The 22664-nt window shown below is 53.9% G+C and overlaps 2 protein-coding genes across 3 annotated transcripts; one reads left to right on the forward strand and one right to left on the reverse strand.

Moving 5' to 3' along the window:
* Window positions 1-100: 100 nt before the first annotated feature.
* LOC122391702 (neuroblastoma-amplified sequence-like) lies at window positions 101-22554 on the forward strand. 2 transcript variants are annotated; one of them, XM_043385888.1, is made up of 16 exons: window positions 101-271; window positions 1577-2344; window positions 2719-2898; window positions 3156-3751; window positions 4071-4266; window positions 4612-5072; window positions 5407-5572; window positions 5804-5904; window positions 6161-6395; window positions 6746-7357; window positions 7583-7837; window positions 8200-8366; window positions 8776-8988; window positions 10307-12505; window positions 20011-20338; window positions 20618-22554. In XM_043385888.1, exons 2-16 carry the CDS (start codon window positions 1598-1600, stop codon window positions 21488-21490), a joined length of 7329 nt encoding a protein of 2442 aa, XP_043241823.1. In that variant the 5' UTR covers window positions 101-271; window positions 1577-1597; the 3' UTR covers window positions 21491-22554. The 2 variants fall into 2 exon arrangements, with proteins under 2 accessions (XP_043241823.1, XP_043241822.1); XM_043385887.1 differs by having other exon boundaries at window positions 106-239.
* On the reverse strand, window positions 12767-14657 carry LOC122391703 (chitinase-3-like protein 1). Its single transcript, XM_043385889.1, has one exon. It carries the CDS (start codon window positions 14635-14637, stop codon window positions 13006-13008), a length of 1632 nt encoding a protein of 543 aa, XP_043241824.1. The 5' UTR covers window positions 14638-14657; the 3' UTR covers window positions 12767-13005.
* Window positions 22555-22664: the final 110 nt, after the last annotated feature.

Here is a 22664-nt window from a genome sequence, read left to right on the forward strand (position 1 = left end):
AAAGCTGCCGATTGCCAAATTGGCCAAATCAGCTTGCTTCTGAGGCGTGAAGCAACGCGGAAGGCTGTGATCACTAGTTCTCTATATACCGTGTGATCACTGAACTCTACAAGCAGCAAAAAAAAAGCGATGAATAATTTTCCTATTATACTGATTTTTTGACTTTAACGAATCAATTTTTAACTATTGTTTATTGATAAAGCCTATCTGATAGCTGAAAGGAAGATTTTCAAGAAAAGGTCAGTTCTGACCTCTGAGAATCAGCGTATTTGTGAGTTCAGCATTATCAAGTTAAAGTGTTTTTTTTTTATCCATGTGGCCGTGGGACTGGGTACCAAGGCCATTTAAGAGAGGTAGAATCATCCCACAATTTCCAATGGACTGGTCGCTTAGCATTAGTGTTACATCACTGGTGGAGATTGTTCGGCGACCGGCTCCAAGCTGAACTCACCTGTTGAACTCACCTGTTAGGTTTCCTTGCTCATTGCCCAGATGGTGGTAGGGTTATTAGAGACAGGAAGTTTGTATGTTAGGTACCTACTGCTGGAACGTACGACCTCGCCAGCTCCGAGTCCATGGACTCAGAAGACTCAGGGATAGTCATAAAGCAGGTGTCACACTTGTTAATGCAACCAAGGAGAGGCGCTATACCTGGAGGTGCTTCTTTCCAACCAAACCAAGGCAAACCTAACATGACCTAGCCTGACCTAACCTAACCTAACCTAACATACAATCTTATAGCTTATAACCCACAACCTAAAAAAAGCAGCACCACCTAGTGCCTACAACCTGCAACCTAGTTACAACGGTATTAGTAAGCCTGGCGTCCCAGGAAGATGCCAGATTGGGACGACAGATATATAGACCAAAACAAACCTAACCTGACCGAACCTTACCTACAGCCTACAAACCTACAACCTACAAACCTACAAACCTACAAACCTACAACGGTATCTGGCATCTTCCTGGGACGCCAGGCTTACTTATACCATTACAACCTACAAACCTACAACCTACATATCTGGGTATAGATCCTTTCCTTGGTTGCAAAAATGAAAGTGTGAAGCCTGCTTTATGACTACCAATTCAGGCTTTGGGCCCTTGGCTTGGGCTATTCGCCAGCAGCCTTCAAAAGTATAGACAATTGTCAAGGTGTCTGTGCTTTGTACTCTGTGCTTTTGAATAGGAAAGTGAGTAGACACTACAGTTGAGCTGCTTACCAATGATGTGCTCACTTCTTCCAATGAAAGATGAGATTATCAACTTAATAAGGAAGTTGCAGGTCCATGCATGTCACATGTGGCTGCCAAATGTATTTTTTATTCTTCCTCTTCCCCCTCCCCAAAGATATATAAGCCCCTCCCTCAGGGCCCCAAACCCCATAGCATCTACCTACCATTGCCTTTCTAATTCTTTGATCTAACAGTGCTTTTCTAGAAAATATTGGCCACCAATTCCTACAGTATTCCAAGATTATTATGTTAAATATATTAATTTGCATTAGAAAACACTGAATATCTGTGTTGCAGTCAGCTCAGCAATCAGTTAACACTTAACAGTGATCTGCCTGTTCCAGCACAGCACCCTTGGTCACACCATGACTATTGGAGATGGTTCAACTGAATGGGGAGCAAAGTCGGACTCAGCACCACTGGAGTCAGTGCCAGAAGAGAATGAAGAAGGAGACTGTACCTTCACTGAGCCACGACCCGGCACCATCCTGTACGAGCTGCTGGTGTTCTGTGAGTGGCACCTGGAGCCGCGCCTGGAGAGTCAGGAGCGCACACCAGCGCCCAGTCTACGTCAGTGGGCGTCCAGCTTGTGGACACCAGCAGCGGCGACCCTGCCGGAGGCTGTCTCAGAGCTGGCACGGTGCCAGCCGGCCTGGCACCTGGACCTGAGCCCTGACGGACAGCTGCTAGCGGTGCTACGAGATGACGCCGTGGAGGTCCGCTCCGCTCGCGACAACTTCACCTCGATCGTGGCCTGTGCGGAGCTGGTGGCGGACGCCGAGCCGCAGCGTCGCCGGCTGCGCTGGTCGCCTCCACCGGCCGGTCCCTCCGCGGCGGAGCCGGACGGCGAGCCTCCGCCGCCGCTGCTGGCCGTCGCCGCCAGCTCGGGAGCTGTGGACGTGCTGGATGACACGCTGAACACGGTCTGCGTCATCTACCCCACCGAGTATGGCCGCGCGGTCGGAGCGCCGGTGACAGAGCTGGTGTGGGCTCCTCCCCGCACCCCCGGCTGGCAGGCGCTGCTGCTGGTGGTGGGGTATAGTGGAGAGGTGTCCGGATACCACCTGTCACACACGGAGGGATACCAGCACATGTTCACCGCCTCGCTCGGGGTAAGCAGTGGCGAGATATCGGTAAACGTCACCGTAATATTTTTAGCTGTTGGACTTAATTCTGTAAAAAGAAAAAAATCTTACAATTGCAGCAGCACATTTTCGCATCCTAAATGGTTAAGTTGTACTAATTATGTTTGCCATCTAATGGTGCATTAACACAAGTCTGTTGTATTTTCCGACAATATCAGATACACGTTCGTCTTTCAGTACTGTGAGCGAAAATAAAACTTTGTTTTCACACGATGTATGATCGAGATATGTCAACGCGTGCTCTTGTCGCGCTCTATAATTTCACTCGTTAGCACGTTAAGCGGGGTTTGTGGACCGTCACTCGCTGCTCATTAAATTCTAACCCTGCTCCGTCGCTGCAGGTGTACCCGCACGGTATCAGCTGCGCCACCTATGACGAGCAGCGCCGTCTGCTGGTGGTGGCCGGGGAGAGCTCCCAGGTGGGCTGTGAGCGACTCCAGGGTCTGGGCAGCTGCGAGGGTATCACCTGCTGGCGGCTGGTCCACGGACCGCCCCACCTGCAGCTCTGCCAGAGCGAACAGGTGAGAAAAGATGGCAGCGACCAGGCTGGTAAAATTGGCAGCTCTGCCAGGGTGAACAAGTCGGGAAACGCAGCCCACAGCTCTGTCAGAGCGGGAATAGGCTGGTAAAACTACAGGTCTGTCAGAACGAACCAGGGGAAACAGGTGAATGACGAAGTGGACAAGTTCTTATTAATCTCATGCTATCATTGAACTCGTTCATGGGACAATTCTGTGGTACCACCCGAGAATAAACGGTGTATTGCTGTTTCCCGCAGGAGAAGGAGTTGTCGCCGTCACTGCTGTGGCTGCCGTGGCGGCGCAGCCGCACCACCTGGGACCCGGTGATAGCCCTCTCGCTCTGCCCCAGCTCGCGCCGCCTCCTCTCGGCGCACCGCTCGGGCGCTCTCACCATCTGGGAGTTCCCCTCTCTCCGCAAACAGTCACACTGGCCGCTCGAGTCACAGGCGGGCCACGAGGCCATCAGCCCGGAGCTACTGCGGCTACCCACCGCCCGCCGGCAGCGGCGACTGCGCGCGCTGGGCGCCGGCGCCGCCCGCCCCGCCGCCATCGCCTGGTGGACAGACGCCGCGGCCATTCTGGCGCGCAGAAATGGCGCGGTGACGGTGAGCGATGCGGACTCACTAGAGAACCTCCTAGGCGAGAGTCCCGAGTTTTTCAGCGGCGCTCCGCGGGTGAGCGCGGGGCGGGCGGCGGGTGCCGGACAGGCGTGTCTGGTGTTAGAGTGTGAGAGGAGGACAGAGTCGGCGAGGAAGCGGGCAGAGAGCGGGAGGACGACCGATGAGGAGGAGGACGGGGAGGAAGAGGAAGAACCGACGCCAGGAGTGCCGCGGAGGCTGCTGGACGGCGTCAGGTGGGTACTGGGTAGTACGTCAGCAGGGAGGGTTTGGTGGGCGGGTTAAATTCTTGTTCATTCTTGTTGATATCATGACACTGATAGCTCAATCCGCAGTAGTTTGATTTTCTGAGGTCACTCACTTCCGTCTTCATGAAGTTGTCATTTATTACGAAAATGTTTCTTGTCCATTTATTACGAAAATGTTTCTTATCCAGTCGTTAACCTTTTTAGCTCCTGCAAAAAGGTTTGGCCTGCACTGGCTGACTAACTGAGACTCTGTCACCTAATACTACCTGGTACCTACATTTACATCTCTTTCCTCTATTCCCCACAGATCGGGACTCCACTGGCTGACCGATTCTGAGCGTTTCGAGCCGGCCCGCCGCCGAGCCCGCCTCAGCCATACGCTGTACCGTCTGACATGTCTGCGCAGCACCACGCCTCAGCAGCTGTATGCCAGGAAGATAGAGCTGGGGGAGTACGGAGAGGCGCTCATGCTGGCAGAGGCGTACAAACTCGACAGTGACCTGGTACGGGCCGGCGAAAGGCAGGGGCAGCGGAGAGGGTTGGTGGTTGGTTTGATGGTAAAATTTCCGGGAACTGTGTCCCATTGTGTCTTGACATAACAAGATTCCTTTAAGACGGCCGCAAAATTATCAGAGTATTTCAGGAGGCTCCAAATCAAAGTCATCATAACTTGTATCAGCATCATCATCGGTGTTATTGCCTTGAGAAAGTTCGTTTTGTCACTTGTCTCTCAAGTTCGCTTGTATGTTATAATATCGCTTGGATGCATATTTTGTTGCGACATCAAGTAAGCACACTAGCTGGTCCTCAGTCCACCGAGCGCTGATGTCTGTTTGCTCCTTCTGCAGGTGTTTCTGAAACAGTGGCAGAAGTCTGACGTATGCGCTGACTCGATCCGTGACTACCTGGGCCGTATCACGCGGCGCTCGCTGGTGCTCACGGAATGCGTGTCACGGGTACCTTCCGACCCAGCGGCGGCCCACCTGCTGCTCGAACACGGCCTGCGCGGGACTGACCTGGAGGCAGTGCTGGCTGCCGCCGACCCCAGTGACGTTCAGTTCCACCCGTGTGACCCACGGCGCTGCTACGAGGAGCTACCTCCGGAGCAGGCGGCGCTGCGGGAGCGGGCGGCGCGCCGGCAGTTGTTGGCTCAGCTGGGTGCAGCTCAGCTGAATGGTGATCAGCGGCAGGTGGTGGAGTACCGCCGCCGCCTGCTCGGGTACCGTGAGCGGCTCAAGACGTACCTGCGACTGGTGGAGGGCGCTGGGAGGCCGTATGATCCCGCCGAGTACCGACGCTTCAGGGATAGGTGGGTGCGACTGGAATCAGTCAGCTTATTGGTCTGGCTAACTAGCGTAGGATGCGCAGGCGACACAAAAAGTGGCATGGCCATATTGAATTAATCATGTAATGTTTTCTATGAGTCCTTGATAACCATCGTATCGCGGGTTATACGCATGCAGCCATATTCGACCGATACACTGTCCGTACTTCAAAACGTCTTACGTTCCGCGATGTGACCACGTGATATGCAAGATATTACGATATGCAAGATACTCGTATTTATGCTGAGCTTGTGTATGTGTAACGACGTGCCTTTGTTTGTCTTAGTTGCTAACCATCTTATCCCGCTTACACGTCAGGACGGCACTGGAGGCGGCGCTGGAGTTCGCTCACGACTCCGACTGGGAGGCCCTGCAGGTGATGCTGCGTTACCATGGCAGCCAGCTGGCGTCCCACCGACTGCTACTGCTCTGTCACATACCGGAGACCACGGAGCCGGCGCTCTACGCGCCTCTGCTGCCCGAGGTACGGGTAGGAGGGAGGTGGAAGAAGGGAGGGCGGATGGGAGGATGGAAATGGAACTGTTTTAGCAGTTCCGTTTCCAGCGTTCAGGTGGTTTGAAGTACTGTTTAGAATATATTGTGCATTGTGCAACATGTTCGACGTTTCCATGGATTGTTTTTCTTTTCTTTCCGCGCACATCTGGCAGCGGGTCTGGTAATGTGCATGTGCTGAACTCCCCTCTCCTCTCCACAGCTGGACAGCGCCGACCGTGTCCGACCTCTGGAGACTGAACGGTGGGAGGACGCGGACTGGGTGGACAGTCTGATACTGGACGACGAGTCACCCAAACATCGGTAAGACGGACGACAAATAGGAGACCGATGGAACCTGCGGTGCTTCAAGAGAGCGAAGTGATGAAGCTTCACACTATTAGTACTGAAACTGTAGAATAGTGGCGTTTAAATTAGGAGTTTGCGCAGTAAATTCAGCCGCTCGGTAACACTTTTCGAATAATGTTTTCGAAAAATTCGTTTACACTGGTGGCACCGGGCTCAGTACGTAACCTTCGTTAGTCTTCATTAGTCTCACATCACCCCTCTTCTCCCGCAGGCCCACAGAGGCTGACTGCCCCGCCTACGCCACTCCCTCGCGCGAGTTCACCGCCGACCAGGTGTCCGCCTGGTACGCGGGCCGGGCGCGCGACATTGTGGCGCGAACTGGTCTGGTGGGCCACGGTCTGGACCTGGTCCAGCTGGGCCGGGAGAGGGGTGTGTCCGGTCTGGAACCTCTCAGGGACGACCTGGACACCCTGGCCACGCTGGTGTATGACGCCGGCCACTTGGAGGTAGGCGTGCGTCACACCCAACCCAAGTGCGTCACGTGGCGTCAGGTTTTTGTTTGTGGTGGTTTATTGTGAGACGTGATTAGTGTTGACGATCGGCGGAAGTTTTATATGTGCGAATAAGCCCATTGTGCGGTGTGGGAGTCGGTTTGTTGTGTATGTGTGTGGTGCGTCCTGTCAGGTCATCGAGTTTTAAGTCAAGCAATTTTGTTGCAATCGAAACGTTCGTCACCGACGGTTTTGTTGGGTTATTGTGAGGCGTAATGTGTGGGTTGTTTGACGGCCATGCAGCACCCCTCCGACCAGCCAACCAGCCACCCTGACACCGCCCCCCTCCCTCCATTGTTCACCAGGTGACCCTAGACTCGTTCGCCAAGATGAAGCCGGAGAGAGTGGTCGATCTGATGATGGCTGGAGCCACGGAGAGCACCTTCGTCTCCCAGTTACGCGGCCGACTGCTGCCGTACCTATCCCGCCGTGAGGAGACTGAGCCCGGCTCAGCGGCTGCCCTGCTGCGCTCGTATGTCCTCCGACTGGCCCAAGAGGATCTGACTCTCCCGGCGCTTCTGGTTCGCTTCTCGTCACCTCCCGAACCTCGCCCGCTGATCGCTGACACCGCCGAGCTCACGGCTCTGGCTCTGGACGCCGTGTACGCCTGTCCAAAGCCGGAGTCTGCGGCGGCGGCTCGGCGGATGGTGGCTGCGCTGCCGGCGGCGCCGCGGTCGGAGCAGCGTCAGGCGCGGGAGCTGTTGGCGGCGCGGCTAGCTGCTGTGGAACTCCTGGCCAGTCATGGACAGCGGCTGTCGGTGGCAGAGCTGGCGGAGGTGGCTGATAGTGAGGAGCGCGTGCGCGCACTGCTGGAGAGGCTGTGTCGCACCCAGCTGCGGGATACGAGTGTGACGACCGAGCCGAACTGGAGGAAGCTGCTGGATGATATGCTGGAGATGCAGCAGAAGGTGTTCCAGGTAGGTGACCCGTTCCGGTGGCCTTCCTGGGTGCCAGGAATGATGTTGTGACCTTTGACTGACACCATGATGCAGTGGGCTACAACACTGGTCATTTGATATTTTATTTACGAACATATTTGAAGAATGCTTACTATGCAATATTGAATATTTGAGTAAGAGCATGTCTTGATTAGAGCGCCGAATGCATCGATCGTCAAAGGCTTTTCCTCCTTCCTCCGCCAGGTGGTGAGCCCACAGACATGTCAGGAGATTTTCGTACTCGCTATTCTCACCTCCTCCAACCCAGCGCACATCCGCGCAGCCGAGACCCGACTGGAGACCCGCGCAGACGCACCGGTGGACGTCACCAACGAATATCTGCGCCGGCTGCCCTTCGAGGCCTCTGTACGGCTGGTGGTCACAGCTGCCAGCGAGTACTTTGACGGATCGGCGAACCTGGCAGATCCGGGCATCAAATTGGCCAAACAGTGCCTACAGGTCAGTGTGAATTCGCAGGGTGGTCTGCTTGCCATTTTTTAACACGTTAGTTGTATGGGGGGGGGGGGGACAGAGCTCTGGCTGTTCGTAATGAGTTATCTTCGCCCATTGCTCAGCTCTGTTGTCACTTATTTTCAGGTTGATTCGATATGCCCGTCATCCGCCGTTTTTGTGTTCCGTGATCGTCCTTGTGCCATATCCAGCTGGGCCGCAACCATTCCTCCGCCGTTTGCATTTGGCTCATAGCCCTCCCTCCGCCATTTCCAGCAACTGATCCGTTCCCCCTCGTTTTAAGCTCCTCAGGCATGACTCTCCCTCCCTCATCTCCAGCTGATCCATTACCCTCCCTCCCCCAATTTCAGCTGATCCGCGACCCTCCGGAGCCGGTGCGCCGCGAGCTGGGTCTGGTGGAGAGTCTCGACTACCTGGTCCGGTTCGGGGTGACCCTTCTGCCGGTCCAGGTGCGGCTCACCGCCGACCGGCTCAGCCTGCTGAAACGCTGTCTGGACGCCAAACCGGACGCCTACCGGTGGGTTATAGGGAATGGTGAAGAAAGGAGGTTCAAGGCCCTAAGGGAGATATGTGAGCGGGGTGGTAGATAATATCCCGCTGCTTTGCTGTTCGGGGTGGGAGGCGGGGTGGAAAATAGATCGCCAGCTTTTTATACAGGCGAGTGGCGACCCTGCGTTGCCTGTGACGACGGCTGGATATCTGAGGGATAGTTGAACTATTTGATGCGTCTTTGGTGCATCTCTGATCTCTCACTTATCTTTGTTGTCTTATGCTTTATTATTCTCAGTGCAAGTTGTGAAAATATGCTTTAAAAGGGTGGTAAAGGCAAGGCACGAACTTGAATTTGCCTTTTTGCTACTGTTTAATGCCTACGATGTCCCGTGTCCCGTTTTCTGACGTTCTCCTACCCGACTCCTTGTGTTCAGCCACGACCAGGAGCTTCTGAAGCTGGCCGAGCTGCTGCGCGTGCCGGAGAGCTGGCGGCTGCTGCAGCTGACTGCTGAGCGGGCGCTGACGGCCGGCGACCCGGCTGCTGCCGCGCGAGCCTGCCGCCATCTGATGGACGGAGGACACACTACAGCCTGGGACGTGTGCCGTCAGGTGGCTGAGTATGACGGCTACCGTAACTTTGACGATAGATAAGTGGTAGTATACACACTGCACTGTAACTTGATGTGGTTGACGGTTGCAGCATAATTAATGCATTCTGCTTTGATAACCGTTGCCCCAAATAATTGCATAAATGTGGTAACCAACGGTCGTGTATTGCTTTGTTTATACTTTATGAGGAAATGGTTCAGTTCGAATAATCCTTATACAAATGATATTTCGAAATTACTCTTCAGTTTGGGGGCACCCGTCCCTGCCTTCCTCAGGGCAAACTCATCTGGATCCCCACACGTCGCTACCCTTTCCGGGCTGGCGGTCACTTTTACCAGACAACAGGTGATTCAGACTGAACGAGCTTGACCCAACAAAATAAGCAAAGCAATTTGGGTGTCGCGAAAGAATCATCCAAAGTGACTTTTCACTTTTAAATCTGGTGGCACTCATTCGAGCCAAACTATTGTTTTCTCTGTTAAGTTGATGTTTACATGCCGATAGTAACGTTTTATTGTAAATTTCGGCGCTGCTTCATGCTGTCTTCGCATTGGAACAGGCCATTTTTAGAAGATTGTTCATAATTATGTTGTTACGTCTTCACTCCGTAGTCCGTTGCATTTAGACCCTGCGTGCATCCACACTTCACAGTGTGATGCGATTAGAGTGACCCTTGCACATGGTGCTCCTGATAGCCCAGTTTTGTTTCCGCGAATTCCGAATGTCCTCCAAAGTGCGCCTGATCAGGGGTCAGCGTTAATCCGGGCTCGCAGGCACTTCGTTGCCTCAATCGCATGATCACTTATCAGACAAGCCGGCTTCGACTATCAAAAAGCATACACTTGGAGAATTTGGGGTACTTGACAATGTGTGGACAGTTACAATGATATCGCGTGTCGCAAGATTACGCAGTTGGCTTTTTGCTCCGTCTTCATCGAAAGATATTCGATGTGTCAAGACTCCGAGAGGGCATGGGTCCTTAAAAGATGTATGGTCTGTTTTACTTTTTGGTTTCATAGGCTGATGTAAGCAGCGGACATTATTCGCAAAACAACGTTATTCGTCTTTCCAGTCAATGGCTGTTTAAAATGAACACAAATTAACATTATTCTCAAGCAAGGCGGGTTTGCGTATGCTCCACTTCCAGTCCTCCGTCGGTGTTGATAAATTGCATTCGAAAACAACCACACCGAAGCGCTTTTTGAATGCTACCTCACGTCTTGTTTTGTCTCCGTTATTTTCATTTTTTCGTCCATCTAGCACGCATTCTCAGTGTCTCCATATCTCTATCGCTTACCCCCCTGGCCCTCTGCATTCATTCCTTCATTTAACTGTGTTCCCTTTTTCTCTCGGCAGGTTGGCTCTGCTGTCGTTCTCTCTGCTCCACTGTCCTGCCGCTGAGCTGGAGCGTCTCCTGCGGCTGCGGCAGCAGCTGCTGGCAGCTCAGCTCTGCGTCAAACTGGAGAAACTGGCCACCACCCCGGACAGTTCCGCTAGCAAGGCCTCCAGTCCAGAGTGGGAGGAAGGGAGAGGGACGGAGAATGGAAGAGAGAGGGACGGAGTCCGCCCGCCCGGAGAGGGTGAGGAGGCGGCACGGGAGACGGGACAGAAGACGGCGCAGGATGAGATAGACAGTGAGGAGTACTTCGGCGCCGATGGAGACCGACAGCCCCCACCAGGGGAGGAGGCGGCGACTGGCGATGTTGGAGAGGAGCCAGAGACTGCTGTCGGGACTCGCTCTCCAGGAGATGGACAGGCGTCTCCGAGCGATGGAGGAGCTTCCCCGACCAGTGGCTTCTCTCTGGCCTTGGAGGAACCTTCGGCGGCTCCTGTCGACGAGTCTGACTTCAATCCGGTGTCTCTGTTGCGCAGCACGCGTGGTCTGACCGACCACATCGTTCGTGCCACGGCTAGCACCACGCGCGCAGTGTTTCAGGCGACCTCGGAGAGAACTCGTGCCGTGCTACAGGCCACCCACGACGGAACACGTGCTCTGGTCGCCGGTCAGCTACCGGCGGACCTTCTGAACGCCGGCAGTGCCACAGCGAACCTTCTCCGCAGCACCGTCTCTCGACTGGCACCGGGTGAGCGCGCGGACCGCGGCCGGGATGTCGTGTCGGCTAACGCGGCACTGCTGCGGCCCGGCGCGCCTGCCTTCCTGGCCGACACAGTGCCTGGATGTCACGACAGCGCGATGGACGTCGACTACCGTTCGTTCTCCGCGCCGCGGCCGCCGCTGGCGCTGGAACTGGCGCTGGCGGCTGTGCGACTGGAGGCTCTCCAGGCGGCGGTGGAGTCACGCCAGCCGGAGGCTCCAACTGAGGAGCGACTGCGACCCCTTCTGCCGCTGCTTCTGGCTGAGGACACAGGTCTGGCTCTAGCCTGGAGTCTGACGCTACCGGACAGCGATCTGCGCGCCTGCTGTGAGAGCTGGCCGCCGGCTGAGCTCTCGCTCCGCGCCGCCGCCTACTGCGTGGCTCTGCGACTGGCAGCTCGCCGTGGGGAGGTGGACCTTCTAACAGCGCCGCCACAGGAGCTCATCACAGCCGGTCTAGAGCGCGGTGAGCCGGATAGCGAGGACACGGTAGAGCTACGGCAGCTTCTGAGTCAGCTCTGCGACAGGCTAGAGGACGCCCGCCAGGCGCGTCAGCTTCTGCGATTGGATCGAGGCGTGGACGTGAGTCGCTTCGCCACCGAGCCGGCCTACCAGCGAGATACGATTCTCGGTTTGGCTATGACCGACGAGGACTCGGCTCTGGAGACCGCCGACCGGCTGGCGCAACGCTATGGTGTTCCGGCGGCAGAGATGGCTCGAGAACAGATTGTCTATCTGTTCTCGGCGCCAGAGCTGGCGGCTGATGAGGTCCCGGAACGACTAAAGCGGAGGAAACTAGCCGAACAAGCGCTGCATGAACCAGAGGCACTGGCGACCGCGCTAAGGGAGCGTGTGCTTCCATCACTGGCCGGCACAGACCACGAACGACTGCTGAGCTGTCTTACACTACTGGTTCGCGCTGACCCGTCCGCTACTGATGAAGTAACGGCTCGGGTCACCCTGTTACATCTGCTCCGCGGCACGGGAGCTGACTTAGACCGGCTACTGAAAGCCGACGGGGACCAGTTGGCCACTGAACTCGCCTCCGCGGTCTCTGCGGAAAACGTGGAATCGCTCGAGGACCTGGCGCCACGTCTCGGTAACCCGGCCCTCACCGGCTCTGCCGTGGCCGCTGCGTGGATCGCATCAGCCGCCGAGCGAGCCGCCGCACCGCGCCTACAAACCCTGGAGGCCCAGCGGCGGAGACTGGACTCCCTGGCGCCGGCTGACTTCGAGCGCTGTGCGGCGCGCCTGCTCTTCAGCGACTCGGCGCTCAAAATGTCGCTGGCGGCACGGCAGGAGTTGGCTGCCTTTCTGAAGAAGAGGGCAGGTGATAGGAGTCCAGAGGAGGACTGGAGTCCGGTGACGGAGAGGCTGGACGGGTGGATGGAGCACATGGAGTACCTGGAGTGGGACTCGTACACTGAGCTGCTGGAGTCGGCCGACGATGATGTCTACAGGTGAGTCATTGGGTGGAAAGGGGATGTGTGATATAGACGGTGTTATATGGACTCTGGTATGTCAGATGAGGACAGTATGGCAACGACCTGAGGCTAGGGTGTAATGAAGTTAAATATTTGCCAGACCTCTTTACCAAGGTAGTTTGAAACTCGAGATTGCTGTGTTGATGAAGGGGGCATCTACCGCGTCCCCTTTGTTTTAGCATTTTGCCACGCCATGTCTTTTAACCATCCATTTATTTCACAAGCAACACGGAGGAATGATAAAAATAAGCAATGTATTCAGTCGGCACACATGCAACACATGATGCTTTGAGCTGCGATTATTTCAGCTACCGATGGTTGTTCGCCATTTTTTATCGTTCTGATCTGCTACCACATCTCTCGACAAAAAGTGATACCTATCTTCTAAAATTCATTGTTAGATTTTCGTCTCACATATAACTTATTTACACACTCAGTATGTCATTGAACTCAAAACAGCAAACCCCGTGTCTCATTCAATGACAGCCCTCGACCAGCTGTGGCCAGGCGCAGGCGCTGTTGACCGTGTCAAACACCAGACCCCCGGCGCACTCCATCTCTGTTACTCGCCACATGCCGCCCACATCCTCACACTCGTAGAAGATGGGCGAACACTGCTGTGTCGGGTCGGGGTTCAGGCCCTGGTGCTGGCAGATGTGCGTCGGCTCACTGGTGGTCGGGCTATCGGTGGGAGCGGCGGTAGGGGCGGGGGAAGGGCCGGCGGTAGGGGCAGGAGTGGGGGCGGCGGTGGGAGCAGCGGTAGAGGGTCGAGTGGTGAGCCGGGTGGTGGTGGGGTTACCCGTGGTGGGCGGGGGCAGGGTAGGCGGGTTCGGGATGTCACCGTTGAGGTTGGTCCAGAGAGCCGTCATGAATGGATACTTCGCTCCCATGTTGCACAGTTCATGCAGATCATCGGTCTCGACACTCCAGACCATGGCGCCGCCCAGGCCTAGCTCACGCACCAGGCTCGCCTTACGCGTGACAGAGGTCAGGTCGTCATAGCCCACCCAGACGTCCCCCTTGTAGCTGTAGACGGCATGCTGATCGGGGTCCGTCACCGTGGTCCAGCCTCCGTCCTGCAGCATCACACAGATCTCGGCGAACCCACAGAAGCCGGAGGTGCCCGTGTAGCGACAGGCGCTCATGGGCTGCGGGGCCGGAGCATACAGGCCGGTCTGAGTCGGGTCGGACAGCGTGAAACCCTGACCGTAGATGGGCAGACCGAGGGCAATCTTACGCGCAGGCACTCCGCCGGCCAGGAAGTGATGAATCGTGTAGTTGACAGAGTAGTACTCGTATCCATCGCCATGCTCCTGGTCCAGCGGCGAGATGTACATCGGGGCGACATGACCGGTGAACGGGTCCCACGGACCGTGGTAGTCGTACGACATCACGTTGAGGATATCGAGATACTCGGCCAGCGCCGCCATGCTGTAGCCCTCGTCGATGATGGCTTTCGAGCCAGACACTGCCGCTGTCAGAAGCAGACTCTCCGGGATGAAGGCGTCGCTCAGCTCGCGCACCAAGTGGCTGAAGTTTTCGCGGTCGGTCTGGTTGTTTCCACCGCGCTGGGAGGGATACTCCCAGTCGAGATCAAGACCGTCGAAGCCGAACCGGTGCAGGAACTCGACACAACTCTTCACGAATATTTTTCGGTGCTCTGGAACTGCAGCCATCTCAGAGTACTTCTCTGATCCTTCATTCCATCCACCGATGGCCAGCAGGGTCTTCAGCGACGGGTTGCGCCTCTTCAGTCCGACGAAGCGCTCGTACGCTCCACGACCCCAGTTCTCATAGAAATCATTGTACTCATCCAGTGAGATGATCTCGTGGGTTCTGGCGTCCAGTCCGGCGAAGGTGTAGATGAGATGGGTGCAGAGCAGGGGGTCAATGTCCTCCACATCTACCTGTCCGTCTCCCCAGCGGTACACCGCCCAGCTACCGTAGTAGCAGACTACCATGTAGGGCGCATCGCTGGACTCCTCTGCGGCACCTGCAGCGGCAGAGGAGGCTTCTCCAGAGCCGGAGGAAGCCCCAGCGGTTCCGCCGACATTCTCGGCGGCCGCCGCGCTCAGGGCGATCAGGAGCAGCAGGAGGAGGGACCTCATGGTGACTCTGACCACAGGACACTGAGGCAGGCCGCGGTGGGCCACCGACCAGCGCGACTCTTATCGGAGTCCCGGCTGCGTGACCGCGCAGCGGCGGCGACAGAGGAGCACTGCCAGAGAAGGATCTGTTCATGGTCAGGAAAGGGACTATTCAGGGTCAGGGACCAGTCGGCTGATGGCCAGGGGAGGGTTGGGATATCAGGGCCAGGGTTGGATTAGGATATCCAGGGTCAAAGTTAGATAGCCAAGTTCAGAGGGGCCTTACCTATCCACGGTCAGTGCATGGTCTATTCACGGTCGGTGGAAACCTTAACCACAGTCAAGAGAGGTTCTCTCCACGGTCTGGGAAGGCGTTATCCTCGGCCAGGGGAGGGTCTATCCAGGCAATGGGAGGCTTGTCTATGGTTGAGGAAAGATTTTTCAGTAGTTCAAGCTACGACGCTGACAGGGTGTTCCCTTTCGTCAATTAATGCTTGTCGTTAAGGAGCGGTATCCGTGTTGATAGTAGAGTAGATACTTGATGCCAGTAGGTCAAGGGGTAGTGAGAAATGCCGGGTATCTCATATCGGGTGATGTTTCCATGTCGGATGAGTTTCATAACTTGTGCTTGAAACTTTAGGGTATCGCCATACCTTTTTGATAGTCCTAAGTCCCAAGTTGTGAAAATTTCCACAGCTTTGCCTCTTACATTAATGCTTGAATATTTGCATTTTAGTTTGAAGTACTGGCATGGGCCGAAACTACTTTGATATTAATTTCGGTAATCCATGCCAGTTGTTGAAAATTTGTGACCGATTAGGTGGCTACATTCTCCGCCTAAGCCTCGGCGTCTCGGTGGTCGGCTCCTGTAAAGTGACCCCACGGACCCCACACGAACTACCAGCTCCATCAGAGCGGTGGTAACGCTCCGAACTCTGAAGTGCTTTGTACTTTTGTGACAAACCCCGACTCTCGGTCGGATCCCCGCGACCCCTCCATCTGCGTGTCCCTACCCCCTGGTGACGCACTGATACACCTCCCTTCCCCTCCCATTTACGACCTATGTTGCACCACTGCTGGTCAATGTCCACTATGCGACGGTGGCTCTCAGGGACGGTTAGTGATCTCTTGGTGACCGAGCTGTAGTCTATTGAGGGTTCTGAGAACTGTCGTAGTGACTGGGCTCCGATGATTGACAATATGGAGTACAGCTCTCAAGAGTGATAATAGCGGGATGAGCGTTTTATCCTTCTTCTGTTGATTGGATTTGTGCTATGAAGGGTGAACAGGATTATGGAGCTTGGGAGATTCTAGCCAAAGTTGTTCTTGGAATGTATGTATCTGTTACAGTTAGTATGCGAAATCCGTTAGTTTGCAACGCAACTAGTTTCGTTGCAAACTACCTGACCGGCCAGGTAGTTTGCAACGAAACTAGTTCCGTTGCAAACTAACTGACCGTCCAGTTAGTTTGCAAACTAACTAGTTAGGATGCAAACTACCTAGTTACTTTGCAACGGAACTAGGTGTGTTGCAACGGAACTAGTTGTAATGCGAAATTGACGAGGCAGTGGCTCTATTTGTCGTTTATATTCATCTTTTATGTAAATTTTAGCAACGGTTGTTAAAACAAAGCTGTGTTTTTCTAACGGGTGACACTAGACATACGTGTAGGACGGGTGGTCACATTTATGGATGAAATTGAAACAGTTTCGACTACATAATGTGACGATCATTGGCGGATCCAGAGGAGGGGCAGTTCCGGGGGGCATTTTACGATTTTGATTTTTTTAGACACCCACTAACACCAGTCACCACCGCCGCCGCACAGAAGAGAACTGAACCGTAATGTCCCACATTGTCCCGTGATCCGGGGTAAGCGTGCGATCAAGAATCTGTCTCACCGGCCGACTCCTACTGCGACTTGCCTAGCCAGGTGACCTAGCGGTGCCGGGTCATTCGGTAACAGCCAATGATCAAAGGGCAGGTTGCGTCACAGACTGATCGGTTGTGGAGGTAGGAGCTCGTCAGCGACTCGGTTCTGGAATATTCCGAAATCGGCAGCAGGACCTTTACTTTCCGCTTATCCCGCGCCCCACTGGGGTCTGTGTATAACACGCCCTACTGGGGGGGGGGGGGCGGGGGGGGCTATTCATAGACCCCCCTCCTTACTCCGAAACTACTAGGCCGATCGTCAATATTCAAACGGCATCTGATAGCCCCGGAAAAACTGTCGATCGAAAACAAATCTCATTGACCTCGAGGTCACCGATATCGTCACAGGTCAGGTCAAAGTAAAAATTATCGATATTTGGCTTGTTCACCTTTTGGGCTCTGGCTGCCGTCTCACAAGTCAGATCAGGCTGATGTTTGGTTTACACACTCGTGAACAGATGCTTTAGATACTCTGAGGGTACCAAACTTGTACTTTGATTTTCAGGTCAGGGTCAGGACATCATAGGTCATGGAAATCTTGACATAAGTCGGTCACGTGACACATGTTTTATGGTCCATTTAGGCCATAGATTTCGAATTCGGTGTCGCCTGTGTCAGTTGAGGCCATTTTCATCTGAATATAGCTGAGGTCAGGTCACTTTCAGGTCAAAAAAGGTCAAATTTTTTAAGTTGAAATTTTTCAACGAAAAACATGTCTATCGGATGCAGTTGGAGCTCAGGAACACGATGGTGCTGTTTATATTGGTGTACAATGTCAAATTGGTACAGAAAAAAATGATTTGAAAATTTCAAATTGGGAAATTTTTGCTATAATGCGTATAACTTGGCCATTTTTGAAGATATCTGGCTAAAACTTGCTAGAGTAAGTCATAAGCATGTGTATCATATCTATTCCGTTTTTTCGAAAAGTCCAAAAGTTTTTGAAAAAAGATAAAACTACAAATTTTGAACTTTAATATGTATAATTTTCAAAGATAACAAAATTTTGAAAATTTTGAAAATTTTGAAAATCGAACATGACGTCACTCTGACGTCATTTCCGGCCGACCTATGAAAGACACGAAGTTCAAATTTTGACACAAGGTGTCAAATTGATGCAGCCGAAGGTACCTACTGAAAGTTTGGCGGCAATACGTCAAGCGGTTTAGAAGTTATTGCAGAATAATGGGAGGGGGGGGCTATGAATAGCCCCCTTCCCCTCCAGTGGGGCGCGGGTTATGCCTACACATTTATGGTGATCACTGGCGATTCCAGAAAGATGGTCTTAAACGTTGCGGGAGACATAATCCCAAAAATGTTTTTCAAAAACCTTTCGGATTTTCATTCCAATCCTTACACACGGCTGTGCAATCTAAAACAAGTATTTGATTATAAAAGTTGTTCAGTTTTCGTTTCGTTCTCAAAATAAGTAAATATTTGTCGCTTTCGGGCGCTGCGTGGATGGCGGAGCGATTTTGGGCGCCACCCCCTCTGGATCCGCCAGTGATCGTAACGTTATGTAGTCGAATCCGGTTAATTCACTGTTTCTATCCTAAATGTGACCACCCGTCTTATGTCTAGTGTCACCCGTTAGAAAAACACAACTTTGTTTTAACAACCGTTGCTAAAATGTACATAAAAGTTGAATATAACCGACAAATAGAGCCACTGCCTCGTCGATTTCGCATTACAACTAGTTCCGTTGCAACACACCTAGTTCCGTTGCAAAGTAACTAGGTAGTTTGCATCCTAACTAGTAACTAGTTAGTTTGCAAACTAACTGGACGGTCAGTTAGTTTGCAACGGAACTAGTTTCGTTGCAAACTACCTGGCCGGTCAGGTAGTTTGCAACGAAACTAGTTGCGTTGCAAACTAACGGATTTCGCATACTAACTGTAACATATCTACTCTGAAGTGTAAGAATTAGCGGGTGACAGCGCTGCTGGACAACTATGATTGGAAGCACTTGACGGTTTGGTTATTCACAGAATCCTTTATCTGAGACGTAAATCCGTTAGCGTCCTGTGAACAGAATTTGACAGGCAGTTGGCCCGTGGTCCTTCAGCCTTGATATGCCTGGCGATGGCGCACCGTGGCACATTACCGCAATCGCTGCGTTTAATTTGATAGGTGGTCTCAAAGGTCATCCTCGGTGCTCACATGATCATGGTATCATGCGCTGAACTAACCGCAATCGCATAGTTTTATTACGAGCGAGCGAGCGCAGCGAGCGAAGTGAGTCTTTTCAATATAACGGAAAAATCTCAGTATGAGCGGCCCGGCCCGGCCCGGCCCGGCCCGGCCTGTAACGCTTTTTAGAGGCTTATATCTCAGCAACCGCTGGACCGATTGGCCTGCGGTCTTTTTTGTTGGGTAGCCCCATCCCTTCTACCCCGTAATTGACTACTTTTGATACATCTCAGTGACCGCCGTGGCACGTGCCACGTGAAAAGTCAAGGGTGTTCAAGCAGTTTTGCAAAAGTAATGATTTTGAGAGGCCCATATCTCAGCAGCGGCTTGAGCGATTGTCTTGCGGTCATTTTTATAGAGTAGCTGCATCCCTTCTACCAAAGGTCGGATACTCTTCATCTATGTGAGTGACCCCCACTGCACGTGCAAAATACAACAATAAGAGGTGCCAAATTTGTTCCCATTTCAGTAGCTCGGTAATTACTGTGGCGATTTCGCTGAAACTTGGCATACAGGTAGGCACCCACCAGGCAATGCATTCCCATGTGTTGCGGTTAGGGTGCTACTGCCGTGCGCACGTGCAGGGGGCGTTTCCAGATCTCGAGAACGGCTGGGCCGATTGCGCTCAAATTTGGTACACGGTTGTGGACCAGTTAGTAGGGTGCCGTGCAAAAGTCATTTTGGACCCCGTTTGCACGTGCGCACGTGCAGAATGCCGCTTCCAGATCTCAGGAACGGCTGGGCCGATTGCGTTCAAATTTGGCACACCGCTAGCGACCGGTTAGAAGGATGCTTTGCACAAGCCCGTTGGAAGCACCCTCTCGCCCTTCCGCACGTGCAGGGCTCACTATCTCGCTCGCTCGTTCTTCGCCCAAAAGGCGTTTTACTGGTCTTATGATTCGCCCAAAATGTGCGGAGTGATGATTTCATGACATGCGTGTTCATTCAGCAATCAGCATGCTTGCATCATCAGCGTATAATATTCAGGTCAGCCTGGTGCTTCTCAGCTTCGTGCTTTATGTATTGCTGAATTTTCAATGGCTCATTTTCAATGATAATGGCTCATTTACCACCAAACGCTCAGTTTACTGTACAAGTCCTCTAACTGCAAACTGCAAAGAAATTCTGTGCTGGCACTTCATTTTCCAAAAGTTACTTTTTCGGCAATCAGTCTTTGCTCTGTGAGGTCGTGTTTGATCGTTGCCCTGATAGCACATCAAAACTGTGCTCATGTGGTACATCAGCTCAACCCCTTTCCCTTCTTCCCGGCAGGTTCGCTCGGCTGTTTGACCAGACCCGGGGCGAGTCGGCCCGCCTGGCCGCCCTGCGAACCCAGATGGTGGTCGAAGGCTGCCATCTATCGGCAATACGCCGAATTATGCGTGTATTCCCGCTGGACGAGGTGGCGCCATTGCATGAGGTGCTACTGAGCGTCCTACAGGAGACCCTGGCGGCGCTGCGTGGCAGGAAGGATACGTGTGACCTGCGCGCGCTGTCGGCGGTGCTGCTCCAGCTGAGGCGGTACATTGAGGAGGATGGAGAGGGACTGACGGCCGACCAGGTGGTCGAGGAGTTCAGGCAGCTCTGCGATGATACGGAGGTGAGATTTGAGAGGGTGGAAGTGTGGGTGGTGCCTGGCCGCTTTCGTGCCGTGGATGACTAGTGTGATGTCTGATGTTTTGAGACAGTTATCTCTCATAGACTCAGAGATCCCATAGCCTTGGCTCATATTGTGCTTACAATGGATCCAGGGTGTGGAAACAGGGCCATCTCTGATAAGTCTCCCCCTAGACGCTATGTTGTTTTACACCATGCATTCTCCCGGCGTTCGGTAGTGTTCTGTTTTCGTCGCGTCTGAGTTTCCCCGTTTCCCCGCCAGGTGGACGCCGGTCGCCGTGTGAAGGCCGCTCGTCTCCTCACCAAACACTTCCCTGTGGACCGCGGACAGTTTCCGGCACTGGTTCACGCGGACACGGTCGCCGCGCTGCCGGACACCCCTCTGTCCGCAGCGGACACGCGGGACGCCGCCGGTCGCGCCGCTCTCCTCCAGCGGCTGGTGGCGGAGGCCGACTCCGTGGACCGTCTGAGTGTGTTGCTGGGCGTCCTGCGCCGCTGGCCGGTGTTTCCAGACTCGGTGGCTGCCGATCCGGCCACCAGCCCGCTCTGTGTGATCTGTGAGCGCGCTCTGAGGCTGGACCCGGGTGAGGCGGGTCGTGGGTTAGTGGTGGCTGCCGCTGCGGAGCACGCGGGTACGGCTGCTCTACCTGCCGCCGCGCACGGTCGTTTAGCTGAGTTACTGGCGGATGCTGGCGCTGGCGAGGCGGCGCTACACACCGCTCTTCTCTCCACGGATACAGATCTCCGACGGCAAGCCATCGAGCGGGCTGAGCGGGTGGTCATAGAGACTGCTCGCGCCCCTCCGCCCGACCCGTCAACGACCCCCTCCGACCACAGTGAACCGAGCTCGGCCCGACCCTGGCCTCTCTCTGAGTCTGTCCTGGACTCCCTGCTGTCTGCCGGGGCTCTGCCGCTGCTAGTCGGTACGGCCCTGTACGGACCGGCCGTGGCACACCTGTTAGACTCGGGTGGAGACGTGGTGACGGCGGCCAGCCAGCTCCGAGACGCAGGGATGCAGTCAGAGGCAGCTGCGCTACAGTTTGAGGCACGCGCGGCCCGGCCTCCGCCGGGGCACGGTACCATCAGTGCAGCCAAACACGCGGCGTCCAAGGTGTTCTCCAAGTGGCTGCACTAGCCTCAGGACATGCTGGCTGAGAGAACGTCCAAGATGTTCTGCAAGTGGCTGCGCTAACCGCAGGAAAGCGTTCGACCAGTTATAGCCTTGGTTCGACCTTAAAAGCGGCTGACTGCTGACTGACTGTGAGAGCGTCCGAATGGTCCAAGTGGCTACACTAGTTGTCAGACAAGCTGACTAAATGTCGAAGGTGTTCAGGGTGACTTCAAGACAGGTGAAGGGATTGTGGTTTGAGACTTTAGGAAAGGGTCCGGTGATGACTGCTAGGCAGCATCATTGGCATTGTGTGCGCCGTCATGCTGGTGTGGCTATTCCATGGGGTGTGGTGGTTGATCATTGCTTGTTCCAGGGGACTTCCCATGACCGATTTGCGTGGTGCCTTGTTTATGACAAATCCCACTTATCAACCGCTACGTCAATATCAATTGTTGGAGAGTTATCTCACTGTAAGAGTATCAACTGAGCCAAGTTAAACAGTGGGTTGTCGGTTTGCAGGAGTACGCTTAAATGTGGTGAAGCTGAATAGTCCGTATCGCAATCGAATGGGCGACCCATCGAGACTATTTCCCTGGTTATACGCGAGCTTCCTTACTTAATGTTGGGAAATCACGCGAATATGTTCGCTGAATTCTGATGGTTGTGATATTGTGGCACCCCAGCTTCCTATAGTGATATCTGCAACGAAGGTTTCGTGAGCGGTTTGACATGCTCAGCAAATGATGCATGACTTAGCGTACATTTTGTAAAAGCATTGTCGATTGTTAACCTACCTACCGTTTATCACCAAGCGCTGCAAGCCTTGTGACGGGGTATATCTGCACATGAACCGTTACGCAATAATTGTAGGTTATGTTAGCCAGGATCAGGGGCTTTCCACCGGCTTTGATGGAGGTTTTTTGTCTTTGGCAGCGTTTTGGGTCACCCGCTTGCCATCACATGCACGATTCCGCTTCGTTGCTGCACTGTTCAGGGCAATGGTGTCACTTTGTTAGTATTTATGTACGTATGCCGCCTGGTATGTTGGGATGTACTGTGATCAGATGAATATATGTTTTGGGTGAACAGGTAAGTTATTGTTTTCAAAGATTCTCACTTGCGGTGATTATGGTAACGGGTTTGCGCTCTCGAGATGTGTGCCCCATCTTTTTTCCACCCACCTTTTTTCGTAATTCCC

The sequence above is a fragment of the Amphibalanus amphitrite genome, unplaced genomic scaffold, assembly GCF_019059575.1.
Source record: "Amphibalanus amphitrite isolate SeventyFive unplaced genomic scaffold, NRLGWU_Aamphi_draft 000450F_arrow, whole genome shotgun sequence".
Lineage (NCBI taxonomy): Eukaryota > Metazoa > Arthropoda > Thecostraca > Balanomorpha > Balanidae > Amphibalanus > Amphibalanus amphitrite.